The following is a 20,030-nucleotide window of genomic DNA, read 5'->3' as shown; positions in this document are numbered from 1 at the left end:
CTTAATTGTAACTGTTGTATCCTTTATCTCTAGTTCGATTAGATAGATGCGTTCAACATGGTCATCAAATTTTGAATTATTTAGTGAGTGAAAATCATCTATATAGCGGAAATTAAAATTAAAGGATGTAGCTAACATCTTTCTTTCTTTTTTAGAATTTCTTGTAAGAAGTCAGCCTCATACGAATACATGAAGATGTCGGTAAGAAGAGGGGCACAATTAATTTCCATGGAAATGCCGATAGATTGTTGAAATGTGTAAAAAGGGTTTTCAAAAGTTTCTTGAAAATATATAATTTCCATTACTGAGGGCAAGTGTGGATTTCGAATAAAAAAATACTCTTTGTATTGTGTACCTTTTTTAAGAATATGTTGTTACTTGGAATCCTAAATTTGCGATACACAGATGCTGATGCTGATTATTAGTCTATGCCCCATTCTTGACCATATTGAGTTTTAAGACTACTTTGATATTTTTAAAAATATAACGCGCTTCAATTGCGTGATAATTAATAATCTTTTTTTTTGTATTCTTAGTCAAATATTAAGAATGAAAACAAAACAAAAAGAGGAGGAACAACATTCAGCACACGACACCCAGATTTATTTTATATTTTAATGATTATCAATGGGGTTCAGTGATATAGTTTTTTAATTACAAGTAATTCATGGTGTAAACATTTTTATAAAGTAGAAGTTGATTGTAATTTATACTAAAATGATTTTATCGTAAGATTTTTTGCTGAAATTAATTGCAGACTTAGAATTCAATAATAAACATTGTGTAGATATTACTAAATGTGATGACGGGAAAGGAAAAATAACCTATTATACGTTTACACTATTGTTGGCGATCATATTCATTTATAAAACTAAACATAATATCTATTCAGTTAAATCCAAAAATATCTACAGACGAAAACAATGGTATATTACCTTTCCTGATGTCTTAATACTTTTACTGAGGGTCAAAACAACAAATATGAATGCTGCCAAATAACACAATACTAGTTTCCAATTCACTGGACCCAAGTCATCAATTCCACCACTCTTTCCTTGGCCGATAGCAACATAACTGAATATATAAAGAACGATAATGAGGCAAAATTCAGAAACTACATGTACATTTTTTGTTATAATCGAATGACTATACGTGAATCTTGCTTGCTATCACAAATATGTGTCTTACATTATGGTGAACACTAATTATACCACGATTTTAAGCAGTTTCATATTTCTCGATACAGCACATAATGATAAGGGAGTGCTTTGTGTTCAAATATCAGTTACGGTTAAAATACTATTTGTATATCAGAGAGTATCAGACAATCAGAAATAAAAAAATTTAAAAAAACGACAATTTAAAGGCTAAAGATTTGTATAGAACTAAAATACAAACCATTCATACTACACAGAAAAATAAAGAATGAACCCTACAAACACTGGAAGTAAGTTGGGATGCTCTGGTTGGGCAAGAAGACACTGCTCAAGCAGTTGGACCCGTCGAGATGCTTAAGGCAAATATACATTTAGTGATACTTTTTGTAATGTCACAATCTTGAAACTAGAGGCTCTAAAGAGCCTGTGTCGCTCACCTTGGTATATGTGAATTAAACAAAGGAAGCAGACAGTTCATGACAAAATTGTGTTTAGGTGATTTTGATGTGTTGTACATCTTACTTTACTAAACATTCTTGCTGCTTACAATCATCTCTATCTATAATGAACTTGTCCGTGTAGTTTCAGTGGAAAATGTTAGTAAAAATTCACAAATTTTATGAAAATTGTTAAAAATTGATTATAAAAACGATAACTTCATAGGGGGTCAATTGACCATTTTGGTCATTTTGACCTATTTTTTAGTCTTAAATTGCTGTATATTATTGCTGTTTACAGTTTATCTCTATCTATAATAATATTCAAGATAATAACCCAAAACAGCAAAATTTCCTTAAAATTACCAATTTAGGGGCAGCAACCTTACAACCAGTTGACCCATTCATCTTAAAATTTCAGGGCAGATAGATTTTGACCAGATAAACAAATGTGCCCCTTGTCAGATTTGCTCTAAATGCTTTGGTTTTTGAGATATAAGCCAAAAACTGCATTTTACCCCTATGTTCTATTTTTAGCCATGGCGGCCATCTTGGTTGGTTGGCCGGGTAAAAAAACACAAATTTTAAACTAGATACATCAATGTTGATTGTTGCTAATTTTGGTTTAATTTGGCCCAGTAGTTTCAGAGGAGAAGATTTTTGTAAAAGATATGGAAATTTACGAAAAAAGGTTAAAAATTGACTATAAAGGGCAATAACTCCTAAAGGGGTCAACTGACCAATTTGGTCATGTTGACATATTTGTAAATCTTACTTTGCTGAACATTATTGCTGTTTACAGTTTATCGCCATCTATAATAATATTCAAGATAATGACCAAAAACAGTAAAATTTCCTTAAAATTACCAATTCAGGGGCAGCAACCCAACAACGGGTTGCCTGATTCATCTGAAAATTTCATGGCAGATAGATCTTTACCTGATAAACAATTTTACCAAATGTCAGATTTGCTCTAAATGCTTTGGTTTTTGAGTTATAAGCCAAAAACTGCATTTTACCCCTATGTTCTATTTATAGCCATGGCGGCCATCTTGGTTGGTTGGCCGGGTAAAAAAACACAAATTTTAAACTAGATACATTATTGATGATTGTGGCCAAGTTTGGTTTAATTTGGCCCAGTAGTTTCAGAGGAGAAGATTTTTGTAAAAGTTAACGCAGGACGACGACGACGGACGACGACGACGACGGACGACGACGGACGCAAAGTGATGAGAAAAGCTCACTTGGCCCTTTGGGCCAGGTGAGCTAAAAAAGGACGAAATTGTGTATTCGACAATGGGGACATATCTGTGGTTTATTTAGATACTCCATACGTCAACCAGTTCATACCTGTCAAAGAGACAATTTCAACTTTTTCCATGAGAAGCTTTGATTTAATTGCAAGTGTTCGTTGTAAGAAAGGCACATTAGACCTTTATATTTTTCATCCAAATACTAATCATTCATTGAAAAATATTACTTATATAAGAATCTAACATACAAACAAAAAGTTAACTTTGACAGATTGGGGTATACTGAAATGTCACTGGTGTTAATAGAAACTTTTCATTACGAAAGCATTTGCAAAAATGAACTAATTAAGATATACTGCCGCTATATGTACATGTTAGGGAGCTGCGAATGAAGACAATGAAACTTTGTAAAGCTTTCTCCAATCATTATTCTAAGTGTTTACACTGAACAAGTAGATTTGATGTTATCATATATAGAACACAAATCGCGATTACTTTTGACCTGAAGGAAAATTGACAATAAGTCTGAAATATGACACGATGTTTATGTGGAGCGCCATTTCCCATGATGTCTGTAAAAATGCTATACCTTAGAAATATGTATGTGATATCTTTTGCAACGTATCATACTCAATGAATTTTTCACTTCTTATTAACTGGATTTAGGTGTTTGTATGCTATAATTATTTGAAATGCTGATATGGAATGGGTTCCATTTTGTATTATGATAAGGAAGGGGCCGATGGTAAAATACTAAGACTGTGAAACAGTATCTTGATTAATTTTGCAGATTATTTAAGCATTTTTACTAAATATTGTTTATAACTTAGTTGCATGTTATGATACTTTAAAAGGTTGATCACTGCGTAGAGCCAGTTTCCCATGTTAAGGTCGCACAATACAAAGATTTTAAAACTCCAACTCCCAAGTTTTAAAATGCTGTAACTTTCTTAATAATGCTTGAAAATTTATAAAATTGACAGTTTTTGATAGCTAACAGATTACTCTTTCAAATTAATGCAATGTTAGTATTATGCAACAATTATGTAACCAATTATATTGTTAACTGTGTCTAAAATATGTTTGACCAAATTTCCACTTTCAAATGAAATTAGCTTCTGTATAGGTATCCCTAAAGGTTTTATTTTATTATATGTTGTTCCTATGGCCATTATCTACAAAAGAGTGTCTCAGATTTTACACCTAATTAAACATTATCTTCTTTTATGTGGTTAGTATGTTTACACTAATTAGAGATTTATGAGAGAATGGAATACCATAGAGACAATCTAAGACAATTTTTTGGAACCCATGATGTGTTGAATAAGAGATCGTTAAAATTTTCTGTATAGTTAAAGAGATGATAGAGCTAAATTCATTCAAGTGAACTTACCCAGATTTTGCCACTAATTACATAATAATTGATTACGTAAGGATTACATCATCAAAATATTGCATTCATTTAAAAGATTATCTTTTATCTATCTATATATACCTCTATTATTTTTCTATGCATTCATTAGAAAGTTACAACATTTCAAAGGTTAGTGATAGGAAGTAAAAAAAAATCTTTGTATTGTGCTACCTTAACAACATTCAAGATTCGCTTTGTTTCTTTGTTATGTTTATAATTACAAGGAAATATCTTTTGACGAGAGTGATTATCGGAAAATATCGATTCGATCAATTCCTCTTTATCGAGACAGCTACTAAATTTGTTCTACCACTGAGTGAATGCTGATGTGAATAACACGAATATAACTTAATTGAAATTGGCTGTTATAAAATTTGTAAAATTATTTTGAATTAAGGAGTCTATCTTCTGCATGCATAGCTCGATTCCTTGTTCGGATTTCTGTTTACTGTCTTTAGGTCCATTTTTTTCTGTTTAAACTTTTAATTTTATTTTATTAGTGTTTTTGTTTTCAAATATAATGGCCTCGAGCATCACTGAAGAGACATTAACTGTCGAATGCGCATCTGGTGCAAAATAAAATTAATACCATTTGTGTTATCAAATTCCTCAACAGAATAAACAATGTTATGGTTAAATCGAATGTGAAATTTATTCTTATATCTTTGTTTGCTAACTTGTTATTTTTCTTTCGTAGGTTACTCTAAGTAGTTTAACCCTTTTTAAATTGTTATTTGGATGGAGAGTTGTCTCATTGGCACTCTCACCATATCTTCCTATATCTATTCAAAAAATATCCTAAACAAAAATACTTACTCAAAATATTCTTGAGATGGGAGAATTCTTTTAATTCCATTTGATTTTGCAAGTGATTCATTGAACATTCCCCGGAGGATACCTTTGTCATCATAACAAGTTCCAAGTGTTGTATTTAGATCCCAATTCATACTTGCGCATCCTACTTCATCTGTCATATTCACATTATCCAAACATACTGTAAAAAGATACTATGGTAAACAGTGCTTGAAAGAGGTGAGTCCGAAAAGAAAAACATTTTGAAATTAAAAATTCAAAACAAACAATGTTTATTCTTTCATAAAAAATTAACTTAACTTAATTGACATTTTTGGAAAATTCGTCTACAAAATGCTTGTCAAAAACTATAGGTCATTACCGTTGATACTTCCATTTAAAAGACGTACAATATTTAGAAGTCATCGGATTATTTTTTGCTGTTTATAACATTATAACAATTCACAATTCAGAATGAAGGATGTGTGAAACAAAACAAGAGGCTATAAGGAGCTTGTGTCTTTCACGAAATTACACAATGAATTATCTTCAACATTGTGGACTAGAAAGTAATTCTTGAAAAAAATTTCCTCCTTGTTATCTTAAAGCGCTACTAATTTTTTTAATATTTTTTTTTCATGTTTTATTTTTTTATAGTCTATTGATGATATTTTTTCTGTTTTTAGTTTCTCCATCTTCTTAAGTCTTTGCCTATAACACAAAACATGGTAACCAAATCTGTCATTTAAGGACAATGATTTTAAGGGGCATTTTTTGTCAAATTCATGTTCACCGATTTGACTCAAATTCTCGTATTTGATTTAAAACATACATTTATCAAAAGTATACAAACAAAATTCCAAGGCAAGGGATCGATTACATGTATCATTTTTTCGTGTGTATACCATCTATAAACTACAAGTTGGTCTCCGAAAACTGCCGACGGTCATATAAGCAATATAATCATATATATACACATAAATAGATAGCGAACTCGTGCAAATGTATTCCGCTAGGTCTGTTTAATTTAATATTGTTAGCTAAACATAGGTGATAATCTTCAATTTTACCGATATAAGAATGATTTTTTGTGGATCGAATTAGTCAATAAAATGATTTATATGTGTGTTTCTTTAAATGTTGACATTATTTTCCTTTTAATAAATGAACACGCATAATTCATGCGAGATAAATCTTTACCTAAAGGGTTGAATTGAAGTTCACATGAATACGGATTCAATGAGTTGAAAAATGAAAGAATGACTTGACGATTTCGGCCATTAATCTTGATTGTCGGTCTTGTCTGTTTTGCTAATAGTAGTTTTTATCTATATATTATAATCATTATATGTTATTCTATATTTGGAACAATCAATAGAATATGGAAAATCGTTTTAAAAGGGCTATAACTCAGATAAAGGATCATTAGACGATTTCAACAATGTTTGACATATTTGTAAATCTTTTCATTTTTGCGGTTTTCAATTTATCATATCTATTAAAGTATTTTTTTATATTGGACAAACAAAAGAAAGTGGTAAAAATTGTTATTAAAGGACAATAACTCTTAGACTAATAAGGAGTTGGTCTATGAGTTTCAACAACTTGATTTATTTGTAGGTATTATCTTGCTGATTGAATTCGTTATTTAAAAATTCTCTGTGTCTATTGTTTTGAAGATTAAAAAAATTATTAAAACTCATCATTCTAGGACAATAACTCCTTTCAGAAGTCTTTTGACAGTTTTGTTGCAAATATAAAATAGGTTGATCTGATCGTTCAGAATATTTCTGCCCCTGTCAGATTTTCTCTATTTTTAGCATTTTTTAAGATAATAGACAAAACTTGCATTGTGCTCCTATGTTCTTACATTATGGTAGTAGCCTTGTCAGCCCTCTTGGTTGGACCGCAGGGTTATCAGACACGTTCTGTAAACTAAATAACCTAATGATGATTGTGTCCAAAGTTTGACCTTTCATACTTCATCCAGGGACTTGTTGGTGGATAATTAATAATTTAAAGCATAAACAAACATGTGTTCATTTGTGTTACTATGCGTCTTTTGATTGAGTTAATCCATTCCAATTGGTATTTTATAGTGTTATTACTATGTTGTGATGTTACACTATTGTTTCAGAGTGAATGTTTGGTACCATTAAAGCGTTTAAACCCGTTCCAATTGTTTACACCTGTCCTAAGTCAGGAATCTGATGTTCAGTAGTCGTCGTTTGTTAGTGAGGTTCATACGTGTTTCACGTTTCTCGTTTTTGTTATATAGATTTATATACCGCTTGTTTTCCTGTTTGAACGGTTTTACACTAATTACTTTTTGGGGCCCTTTATAGCTTGCTGTTCGATGTGAGCCAAGGCTCCGTGTTGAAGACCGTACCTTGACCTATAATGTTTAACTTTTATAAATTGTGACGTGGATTTGAGAGTTGTCTCATTGGCACTCATACCACATCTTCCTATATCTATGTAAAACACAATTTGACTAGAATTAGGTCAATTTTAAATCAAATATACACCACAACTACATGTAGCAAACAAACTATGAAACGTTCACCCCAATGATTTAATTTGAAAGCAAACTACATTTTATATTGCAGAGCATTGCGTTACAATATAAAAATAGATATAGACGTTAGTTTTCTCGTTTGGATAGTTTTACATTGTCTTATCGGGGCCTTTTATAGCTTACTATGCGGTATGGGCTGTGCTCATTGTTGAAGGCCGTATGATGACCTATAGTTTTTAATGTCTGTGTAATTTTGGTCTCTTGTGGACAGTTGTCTCATTGGCAATCATACCATATCTTCTTTTTATATAGAATTTGACTTTGAATTCCCTCGAGACCAAACATTAGAGTTTTTAACACTTGGACGTTAAAAGTAAAAACACAAAAATACCGAACTCCGAGGAAAATTCAAAAAGGAAAATCCAAAATCAAAAGGCAAAATCAAAAGTCCAAACACATCAAACGAATGGATAACAACTGTCATATTCCTGACTTGGTACAGGCATTTTCTAATGTAGAAAACGGTGGATTGAACCTGTATAGAAATAATCGAAATCGAACCTATAGTTTATATTAATGGAACCTTCGTCATATATTTTATGTAAATTGCAGTTTGATAAGACAGTCTTTACAGACTTTTCTACTTACATGCTGTTGACCAACTTTTTCCAATACAAGTTTCCCATGGTAATTCTGAGGTGAAAGAGGAAAACAAGTAGTAAATGGCCCATGCTATAATCATGTTGTAATAAATTGCTACCAACGCAGATACAGCAACCATGCCATAACCAATACCTGAAAAATCAAAACAGATTTGTTAAAAAATAATGGTAAGGTTGAATGCAAACATATTCATGCCACGTCTAAAAAAATAAATATACTAAATAAATTCAATTTCAACATATATCAACCTTACCAGAACCTGATAAATTAAAACTGTTTAAAATCCTTTGAGCCTGATACTTGTTCAAACCAACTGTTTGAACTATATAGGCTGAAAACTCATTGTATGGAACTGGACTGAAACCTTAATGTATGGAATTGGACTGAAACCTTAATGTATGAAACATATCAAAAAGGTAATGTATGAAACATATCAAAAAGATAATGTATGAAACAAGTTCGAACTATCACTACTAGTATGTAAACTTTTGTATGGAACCTTATGAAAAAATTGTCTTTAACTGTCGGAACAACAGGGTAGCAGCACTTAGGCATGCATGGTTAATCAGCAAACACTCATTACAATAGTGAGATTTGATAAACGCAAAACCATAGCACCAGCCCTGTTTGACAATTTGTACCGAACACCCCCCCCCCCCCACCCCCCCCCCCCGTCTCAGCATTTCTCTATCCTGTCAGCAGGTTCCGAACACTTCACTACACTTAAACTAAACTTTCTGCCTGCTGTAAACCATCTTCTTTCAAACCTTTTTGATGTTCACTGTCTGCTGTCTTCGGTACAATCGACAACTTTAACTGACTGATAGATGTGTTTAACGGCATTGACTGGCTTTATAGTCCTCATAGGGTAGGCTCGTTTGGTAAGCGTATATTTAATGTTCATGCGTGACGATAACAAGTTGGAAAGGACGGCGACCATTTTGGTTTTGGTAAGATCTTTTTGGTATGTTGACTAATTTGGTGTGGTTTCCTGCCTTCGCAACGGCTGCTGTCAGAGCCAGGTTGGTCAGCTTGACAGCCCGCTTACCACATTAATGAAGTACTGGTCGATGAGTCCCGGATAAAGTAATAACGATGACAGGAAGCATTATCAGGACCAAAGTTGTAAGACAGTGAAAAGGCGGTCCATTATCTAACACCTAGGATATAGACCCTCGAACATCAGTCGGCAAACCACCCCCTCCCTAACCACTATAAAAATCCATAAAGGATTTTGGAGTGTATGTTGACGCGGATTTTTTACGTAGAAATTTAATGTTAACTCTATGTAGCGTTGGATTGGTTTCTGTCATCGAAAGACGTATTAAAGTCGTTGATATATCTATCATTAATTCCTCATCGTAGATAGAGGTCAAAGAGGGGCTGACCCAGCACGTCCATTCAGTTGTAATGACTGAGACGTGACAGTCGGAATTACAAAATTAACTACTACTAGAGGTCGGTCATTTAAAGACGTATCAACCCTATCATATACGTTGACGTATCCGCATCTGCAGATATACCAAAAAACAGTATATGATCCCGAGCTTTAATTTTTTTGTAATTTCAATCATGCAAATGGGCGACTGATTAATTTCTAATGCAGAAATTTACAAAACAATAAGGAAATATCGAGTTTTTGTGGAATATGTAACCCTTTTTTTAAAGATATTCCGGATAGTTGGAACAGTTTACAGGCATGATAGGAGTGAATACGGTAAACTCGTTTGTTTGTGTATGAACTTGTGCTCACGTAGAACCAAATTGTTAATTGACAAAAAGAGTGATACTCAGTACTTTCTATTACCTTTTATGATAAAATCGCAAATGAACAATATTCAAAGTTCCTTACATGTATATAAGTAGTATATTTGTTTTTTTGTGTGTTTATTCATATAAGATCTTGATTTTTTTTTAACTAGATTATTAAAGGATTGTGTACGATATTCGTGTACCTGCCCTACATTGGCTCCTTTTTAAGGGCATGTAAAAGTAGTTGATAGAACCCCTTATTTTTGTTTTACAAAACACCACTATCACAAATATTGAAAGTGTATGCTTGATTGTTTGGAGGAGATTCCAATTAGTTTTTTTTAAATGAAGTATGGTCTTATTAATAAGCTCGGGATCACATAATAGGTTTTGATATATCTGCAGATGCGGATACGTCAACGTATACGATACGGTTGATACGTTTGTAAATGACCGACCTCTACTGAAAAAAACCATTTTAGTATAGAAATATCATAACATTTTCAAGTTGTGAATTCGTAACATAAAATTAATTTGACATACTTTAGTAACTATCTTATTTAACAAATTCTTTGGTTTGCAGTAACCGATACTTTTAAGGTTTATTTTTATGAGTAAAGTTCACATGTGTACGGGATTTTATTGTCAAAAGAATATATTAAGCTCTTGTTTATTAATAATCTTCTTCGTACGTTTCAAGGGAAAGACGTAAATAATAATCCGATCATTCATTGTAAGGTATTCAAGATTGAAGGAGAGACTCTTTAAAACAAAAGTTCGCCGATTAGTTGAAAGATTTATAACAAAAACAATAATCAAAAGTCTTTCTTTTTTTGGTGACTTAAAAATATCACCATCTGACCTACCTGTAAACAATGGAGCAAATTTCCAACATGTTACTGGGCCACAGCTACTGTATTGTCCAAGTGATAATTCCATAAAAAAGATTGGTATACCAACAATGCCCAAACATATACAATATGGAATGAAAAAAGCTCCTGAAAAAGAATTATAATAATATTCATTTATTTTTTTGTTTTTGTTTCTGTATCATTTTTATTATAATACGAGTACATTTTTATTTTATAAACTCTTTGTATTCCCTTTGTATGCTGTACTTATTTATTTACATTATGTAGTTATCAATACGACTCGGTAAAAAAAGTAGGGTAACTTTAAGTAAAAATTGGTGGCAGTCGGATTTTCTATTGTAACTCAACACAAAACTAGTGGTATCTGAGTTGCCACCATTTGTGGTGTTCGGTTTCAGAATGTAACTTAGCACACAAACCAGTGTAAGTTGGGTTGCAATCGTTTGTGATGTTAATGTTAAGGACGAACCACAGTTTTGCTAAAGATTGATATATATGAAAACACTGGTTTTCTGTATTAAGAAGTAATGGTTACTCTGTTAACGGTTGTCACTTGCGCAGAAATATTTATACATCCAAACAGATGCATTTACGAAATCTTTTACAAAAACATTCAATATCGTAGGACATGATCCCTATGTTAACATTATATATAATATTAATTTTTTTTCCATAATTATGATTTAATTCTTACCTCCTCCATTTTTATATGCTAGATATGGAAATCTCCACACATTGCCTAAACCCACTGCATAGCCAAGACATGACAGAAAGAAATCAAATCGTCCAGACCAGTTCCCTCTTTCTTTGTTTTCTTCAACCAGGGAAAAGAACTATAAAAAAAAAGGGCATACCATTATAAGATATTGCTTAAAATATAATTTTCAATTTAATATATAATGAATTTTATTGCTATTCCCAACCTCCCGATTGCTTTTGCGCAGTGTTCAAATAAAACCTAGTCAAGTCGGTTGTTCGTGTTACAACTAGGGACAAAATTGCTATTAAGAACAATGCACTACTTAAAGTGTTTTCTAAAGTCCCTAATTTATCAAAGTCTCCTATTCATTGTCAGTTCCCTGATACATTCAGAAATGCATTTAAAACTCTACTTTTCACGTTTTCGATTAGGGCATACGATACAGTTACAGGGAAGGTAATGGCGTTGCTAACGTAATTTGTTATTTTCGCGACGTCAAACTGTGACATATCGGGAAAAGATGCATTTTTCGACTGTTTTTTATCATTCAAACTGATTTAATTTGAAAACGAGTTCATGGACCCCTATTTTTCAAAACGGCATTTTGTTTCATTTTGCAGGGAGATTATGTGGCTTAAATTTTATAAAACTGTAAATAGAAGATTTTTTTAAATTTTGATAAACATGCAGTCAAAAATGACGTTTTTTCCTCAATTCATGAACATTTGATAAATACGAGTTATTTCTGAATAAAAAATTGCATATTTTTTTTGGATATTTATAAAATACAGAAATTACCGATTATTTAACAAAAAACAGTTTGTGTTTATCTTTTATAACAAAAAAGTTATGTCTTTCTTTCGAAAAAGAAATTACGGCCACAAATCTGAATTTTGAGCAAATAAACAAAATTTCGACCTCATTTTACTCAAAAAGTAGCACATGAAGGTATATTTTTTATTACATATCTGATTTAATCAGGTAAAAAATAGCCCATATGCAAATTTTCATGAACTTGTAAATACAGGATCAAAACTGTATCGTATGCCCTTAAGTTAAGAAGCCTATGGAGGCTTTATCCTCTTTACACGACCATCTTTTTTCCAGCAGACAAAGCCCCTCTTTATATTGTTTTTTCCCTCTCTGCTCAATTCATTGTACTGCATACTGATAATTTTTATAATTCAGATTCAAACTTAGAATCTGCTTTATATATACACCTACAACATTCACGCCATAGCAGATTTTAGGAAATCCCAAAACCGTCTTTTCATAGGTACATGTACTAGTATTGCATGTAGCACAAAAATACAATATAAAAATCTCCTTTCTTTATAATGTCTGAGGAATATTTAAACTGTAATGATTGTATTCATAAGCAGTTACTCTCAAAATTTAGGATTAAATACCACTCCATGGGCTTTGAAATTGGTAAATACAGAAATATTCCAAGAGCATAAAGATTATGTAAAAAAATGCCCAGTTCTATATTTTTTTGTATTGTGACATTCTGTTGTTATTTATGTATTATTGTCATTTTGTTTATTTTCTTTGGTTACATCTTCTGACATCAGACTCGGACTTCTCTTGAACTGAATTGTAATGTGCGTATTGTTATGCGTTTACTTTTCTACATTGGTTAGAGGTATAGGGGGAGGGTTGAGATCTCACAAACATGTTTAATCCCGCCGCATTTTTGCGCCTGTCCCAAGTCAGGAGCCTCGGGCCTTTGTTAGTCTTGTATTATTTTAATTTTAGTTTCTTGTGTACAATTTGGAAATTAGTATGCCGTTCATTATCACTGGACTAGTATACATTTGTTTAGGGGCCAGTTGAAGGACGCCTCCGGCTGCGGGAATTTCTCGCTACATTGAAGACCTGTTAGTGACCTTCTGCTGTTGTTTTTTATTTGGTCGGGTTGTTCTCTCTTTGACACATTCCCCATTTCCATTCTCAATTTTATTAACATATATATAGCATTGCATTCAATTTGTTTGCTTATCTAAAAGACTAAGTTTGTACCATTATTTCAAAACATTAATGCATTTCATCATCATAAACACAATATTAACCTCATCCCTGAACGTTTTTGACATATTGAAGTTCTTCGTTAATCAGAACTGAGTGAGTCAGACAAGTTTATGATTTTGTTTTTCTACATAAATTTGTAAATTAAACTTTTCCTTAAAATATGTTGCATGTATTGTATTGTGTTGTATCATTGTTTTTCTTTTGCATTGATTTGCCCTTCATGGTGTAATTTTGCAATAACGATATATAGATTTCACACTGGATATCAAACTTCTCAAACATCCGGATAAAGAATAACACGGCGTAATGCATGATTAGCCTGGTATCTGATTAGTATTTTTAATACATCTGGTTTGTGTAGACATGAACAAAACATCTTTCTAGAATTCATTCTTACAGTGTTCTACGGTAATTGAATGCCTAAAGATACCGAAATTATACAGGTTTAAATATGAGATGGAAATTGTTGACCCATACCAAAACAATGTAAGAAGGAAATCTATTTTTATGCATTCGGTTACAAATGATTACGAAAAAAATTAACCTCGCCAATTGTCAGTAAAAATTATATAAGTTTTTGCGGGTACACTTGAAGGTGTTTTTAAACTCCTGTTTGCTTATCGTATGTCATAAAGCTTTAAGAATGATTCTGATAACAATAATTTTTTTTGTTGAAAATTAAAAAAGAAAAATAGCTTGTTTGTAAAGAAAAACGAAAGGTAATATGTTCAGTAAAATGATTAAATAATCAATCAAATAACAGCACAGCACAGCAATATTGACAATGCTCGAAGCAATTCAGAATATAGTTTGTTTATTTGGGATTACAAACGAAATTGAATATACTTACACTATCCTGATCTTTTTTCTGAAAGAATAAAAATTATTAAATAAACAATGATAGGCTTAATGCGAAAAAATTTTGTTGAGCCGGGAAAGTTACTGAAGAAAAAAACCAGTTACATATTTCATGACGAGACAATACGTCAATTTCAAATATTTTACCAGAGTTGATATTCGAACATGCATCGTCACCTGATTCAAGCTGGTAGTCACTCTAAGCAGACAATCAGACTAGCAACCAATTCCCCCAGCAGCCAATCAAACTAGCGACCAATTCCCCACAGCAGCCAATCAAACTAGCAACCCATTCCCTAAGCGGCCAATCAAACTAGCAACCAATTCCCCTCAGCAGCCAATAAAACTAGCAACCAATTCTCCACAGTAGCCAATCAAACTAGCAACTAATTTCCCCCAGTAACCAATCAAACTAGCAACAAATTCCCCACAGCAGCCAATCAAACTAGCAACCAATTCCCGACAGCAGCCAATCAAACTAGCAACCAATTCTCTACAGTAACCAGTCAAATTAGCAACAAATTCCCATCAAACTAGCAACCAATTCCCCACAGTAACCAATTCAACTAGCAACAAATTTCCCACAGCAGCCAATCATACTAGCAACCAATTCCCCACAGTAACCAATCCAACTAGCAACAAATTCCCCACAGCAGCCAATCAAACTAGCAACCAATTCCCCACAGCAGCCAATCAAACTAGCAATAAATTTCACACAGCAGCCAATCAAACAAGCAACTAATTCCCCCAGCTGTTGTCCTTTGAAAACGAAATTCGACACTTTCACGTATTGTCATGATTCTCATAAGCCGATGAAAATACGTTTTATATACAAACCTATATATCATAATACCTGATGAATTAGCCTATAATGACTTATTCTTGTTAACACAATAATTCATGCTAATCGCTCACATCGTTGCCTTACTAGTTAAGTTCCTAAAGTTAATAGTTAAATATTAATGAAAGTTATTAATTTTTAAAACAAATATAGGTAGTGATTAATGTCTTGCTTATAAATATATTATTTCTGAGAACAGTATGTGAAGATACGAATTTTTGTTATCGTATTGAGATGAACCTTATTTTCAGATTTGGTATTGACAATGCGGAAGCAATTTGAAATTATGTCAAATTTTCATTGAAATATTTGGGTGGAGTTTGTGACCAGGAAATGCGAATTCAAATATATCCAACATATATTTTAGTTTTTTCTAGCTAATTTTATAATAAGTGAAAGGATTTCGCTATCCTATTGAATTGTTCATACAATCAATCATGTATTAAAGCAACCATGCGCACTTGGTGGCAACTCCTATGATTTAATATCTTACCTTCATAACACATTTCAAAATTTGTTCATTCTGTTTTTCTACCCTAGACAATCTTTCATCCAATGCTTGGACGTCTGGATTCGCCATTTTTATCCTAATACGGTTAAAAGCAATAACAAAGAGTTGTCAATACGGACGCGAAGTCACTTCATTACAGATCAAGCTGGGTAAAAAGAAACCTGCATCAACGTAAACAGCTTTTCTTTATTAATATCAAAACAAAAAATCGCATGACTTGAAATCGACAAAGCATATCAAAATCTTTTTAAAAACCAGTCTTTTTAAAAAATTTACCTTTCAATACCACCATATAGTATCACTTAACGACATAAGATACATATATATGGTAAAAGTAGGACAAAAATATTAAATCTCAATGTAAATAGAAGTAATTAAATAAAATATTACTTTGAAAAGAGGTTGTAGGATTTAATTCCTTCATGTCATGCTCTATAAACATGTTTTAGTTTAATTTTAACGGGAAAGGGTATACGCCATCATGCTTTACTTAAATGATTGTTTTATCAGCTACCACATTTTTTAGCTGCCACCTTTGTTTGATTTCACTGAGTTTTGGTTGCACACCTTATTTGCACGCCTGCATGGAAAACCATATAATATCAACCAGAGACGGCAGCGGATTTGCAAATGAGTGTTTTGCAAATTAAATGTCTAGTGTTATATCGTTAAGCGAGAAAAAAACAAAACTGTTCCAGAATACCACAATTAATAACCGTTACCAATTAATCTCAAACTGGCATACTTAATTTAACAAGTGTGGACATAGATCAGTGCAGATAGTATGTTTGGATGTTTGACCGTGTTTTCTGAGATTAAAAAGTTCTGTTGTCTTCCACGATAGGGTTCTTTGTTGTGCACAATAACAGCCAACCTGTATATACAAAACACTAAAAATAGCAGCGTCTTGTATTAAATATTGAGTTTTAAAGTTCAGGACTGTCATAGAGGACACACTACTTTAAATCAGTGCTTTGAATTTAGTGAGCCGTTGCTTTTAATATCAAGTCTACATTTTGTACATGTTGGCCAACGTACTATGAGTGCTTGATGTACATGTGTATATGATATGAACATTCCTGTAACTAAATTTTGTGAATGTGCAAACTGAGTAACATTGGATTATATCCTTTAAACCTTTTAACTTTGAAATAAATTCTACTTGAATACATTCACATTATGAATAAAACAGCTTAAAATTAAAAGGTCAAATCTCAGAAAATAGCAGGAAGACTACAATAAACATCATCTGAAAAAAGTTACATGTATATGGACATGAACATGCATATTGATGTTTTACAGTGGTGAAATAAGTTCTCCTTCTATCTTCTTTGTCATATTCCTTTCATATTCATTTAAATAAATACTAGAACACACCCGCGAAATCGCGGGCATATACAGCTTGTGAACTGTTGTGGGATGAATTTTTGTTAAAGATATTATGTATTGAGAATTACATAAAAGGTATCTCCCTTTTTCCAAAGTCCGATGTTTGTTTCCTTTCTGTTAAATTCAATTATATTCGTGTCTCTGGCCTACGACCACAATTATTCTTCTCCTTTGCTACAATGCTTCTTTTGGTAAAAGTCAAATCAAATTGAAAATTTGCACCGTTTCAAACATAAAATAAATGTAACTGCTTATATATAGACCATTATTAGTCTACTATGCTTCCATGACAACCCATCAGTGCTTTTAGAGCCTTTTTTTTTTAAATATGCCAATGGTAGGATTTGAATCATGTATAATAAATGACTAATACCGACTTAGGCTTATTTGAGGGGTTGTCGATCGGAGGGGTCCTGATCCCGAAATTCCGGGCTTAAAACCATGAAATCCCGAGATGCAGAATTTAAGAAATTCATATCCCGAAATCGAAAAATATATTCCCGGATCCCGTAAGGATCAATCCACAAATCCCTAGCATAAAAACACTCGATCCCGATGCCCCGAAAAGGTCCTGCCTCCCTCTAATCTCTACCTTACTTTCATTTTTGCCAAATCACTATTTTCCCTTTTAACAATAAATTATATATAGAAATCCCCTGAAAGAATACAGTTAGTCTCTATATACTAAAGTAGTATAATCGTAGTTTACATGTAGATAAACGCGAAAAATATTTGTCCTCTCTAAGGGATATATTTTTTTTGATTTTTGCGATCTAAACACCATTTTATGGAGAACGCTCTACGATTGGTTGTACTTGTGTCACATGTTTTACTTATTTTAATATAAAGGCAACTGGTATGACCCCTTGAATAGTAAACATTAAAAAAAAAGTAGACAGAATACAGAGATTCTCTATATATTAAAGAAGTATAATCGTAGTTTACATGTAGAAAAACGCGAAAAATAATTGTCCTCTCTAAGGAGGCTAAACAGTTGTGGTTCTTGCGATCTTAACACCATGATATGGAGAACGCTCTGATTGGCTTATCTATTTTTCTCTTTTGTTATCTATCATACGATTGGTTGTATTTTTGCATGTTTCAAACAGGAAGTCTTATTTATGACAAAAAGTCAGTCTGATGACGGAATCATTTCCGGACTCCTTTTTTGTGGTTTTTCTCCCAAAATAACTCAATCTGAATAATCATAAGAATGGGTGACAAATGCGACTATGCATGTTACCTATAGGACACAGAGGCATGATGATTGATTTATTGTGGAAGGAAGAGAAGCGACACCCAAAATGAGGTCTTCTCGTTTAATAGTATAGATGCTACGTTGATATATACATGTCCAACACAAATTCCCAAGGTACTTAAAAGACGTTTCGGACGGACGGACGGACGGACAAACAGACTAGGAAACAGAAAACCTATGAATAGGGCATAAAAAGCACATAGTTCAGGTGGTTTTAAAACTCCTTTTTAACATCTGTGTTGTCTGCTGAAGAAGACTTAATTCAGATGATCATTGACCTAAACATATATACTGGTAATGTAAATAAGTGTCATTTTTTTTTTATCCTTTTGACCGTCAGTCCTGTTTATATCTAAAAGAATGTGTATCAGTTTGTAGGAGACTCCGAGTTAAGATCATCTTTAATAGTATCTGGCTTAAAAACATAATAAAGCTTGATAGAAACACTTCCGACATTTTAAATAGAATCATTTACTGTTGATACTGGGAAGATCCTGAAAATTTTAATAGTTTTTTTTTAGGACAAACCCAACTAAGAAATTAACACCTCAAAGGAACACAAAAAATAGAACCATACAAATATAACATACTTGCAGGTTCTTGGATGCCATGTCGCATATTAGAATCACATCATGCAGAAATACACCGTATGTGATCCTCTTATTTTCTGCTATCCGAAATAAAAATTGTGGAACATTTGTTATCGGAATCATTTGACAATACATGAAATCTTCTTCTTCTTTACGTAAATCTCTACAGAGTTGGAGACCACTTAGCTAGCTGTGTCCCCATAGAGAATCATTGTTCAAAATGTTAATGTGTTCAAAATAATGTTACACCAAATGTTGAAGGAAATTCCAAAATTGAAAGTTTAAACTTACACAAAATTTAGACACAGGAACGCAGTAGCGGATCCAGAACTTTTCATAAGGGGGCTCCAGTCATGCTTGAGTGATTCCCTATATAATCAATCAAATTTTTCTCACGAAAGGTGGGACCGGGCACCCCAGCCCCCTGGATCCGCCTATGAGAACGTACGTATTCATTACAAGAAGCAGTCAAAGTATTTTGGCCAATCTGCAGATTTGATATATATCAATAGCAATTTTTATCTAAATAAAATGGTTGCCACTGATTTAGATTATTGTTTTCAACGACAGTCTTGAAATTGAAAATAAATATTAAATATAAGACACTGCTTCTTATTGTTTGGTACAGGTTGGCTGATACTGTGCACCACAGTTCAACATTAAAACTTATCGGGGTAAACCAGAGTTCTCAATGTCAGAAAACACTGTCTAACATCCAAATATACTATCGGCACTGATATGTGTCCACACTTGTATAGGTATAAAAATAAGGAGAGGTGGTATGATTCCCAATGAAACAACTAAGCATCTAAGTTCAAACCCATACCTCATAGTCAGCTATGTATTGCCCCGGCATGAAAAATATAAAACCATTCAATTGGAAAAACGAACGGCCTCATTAATAACAAAATGAAATACGAAAAATCAAATGTTATTTTGCACAAATAATAATACACTTCCGATGAGACAATCCTTACTTTGCATGATTCATGGA

At 32.6% G+C, this 20,030-nt stretch overlaps 1 protein-coding gene across 1 annotated transcript in view; it reads right to left on the bottom strand.

Moving 5' to 3' along the window:
- The window catches only part of LOC134715402 (sodium- and chloride-dependent neutral and basic amino acid transporter B(0+)-like), a 33,131-nt gene extending 17,130 nt beyond the window's left edge, over nt 1-16,001 (bottom strand). The window contains exons 1-7 of the mRNA XM_063577555.1: nt 15,782-16,001; nt 14,440-14,457; nt 11,553-11,691; nt 10,853-10,984; nt 8,220-8,366; nt 5,078-5,255; nt 936-1,074 (exon numbers count right to left, since the gene is read on the bottom strand). Coding sequence (XP_063433625.1) covers nt 936-1,074; nt 5,078-5,255; nt 8,220-8,366; nt 10,853-10,984; nt 11,553-11,691; nt 14,440-14,457; nt 15,782-15,868 — 840 coding nt within the window. The 5' untranslated portion in view covers nt 15,869-16,001. The remainder of the gene's footprint in view (nt 1-935; nt 1,075-5,077; nt 5,256-8,219; nt 8,367-10,852; nt 10,985-11,552; nt 11,692-14,439; nt 14,458-15,781) is intronic.
- Between the last annotated feature and the right edge of the window lie 4,029 nt (nt 16,002-20,030).

This window comes from Mytilus trossulus, chromosome 4, assembly GCF_036588685.1.
Source record: "Mytilus trossulus isolate FHL-02 chromosome 4, PNRI_Mtr1.1.1.hap1, whole genome shotgun sequence".
Lineage (NCBI taxonomy): Eukaryota > Metazoa > Mollusca > Bivalvia > Mytilida > Mytilidae > Mytilus > Mytilus trossulus.
This window is presented reverse-complemented; position numbering and strand designations above follow the sequence as displayed.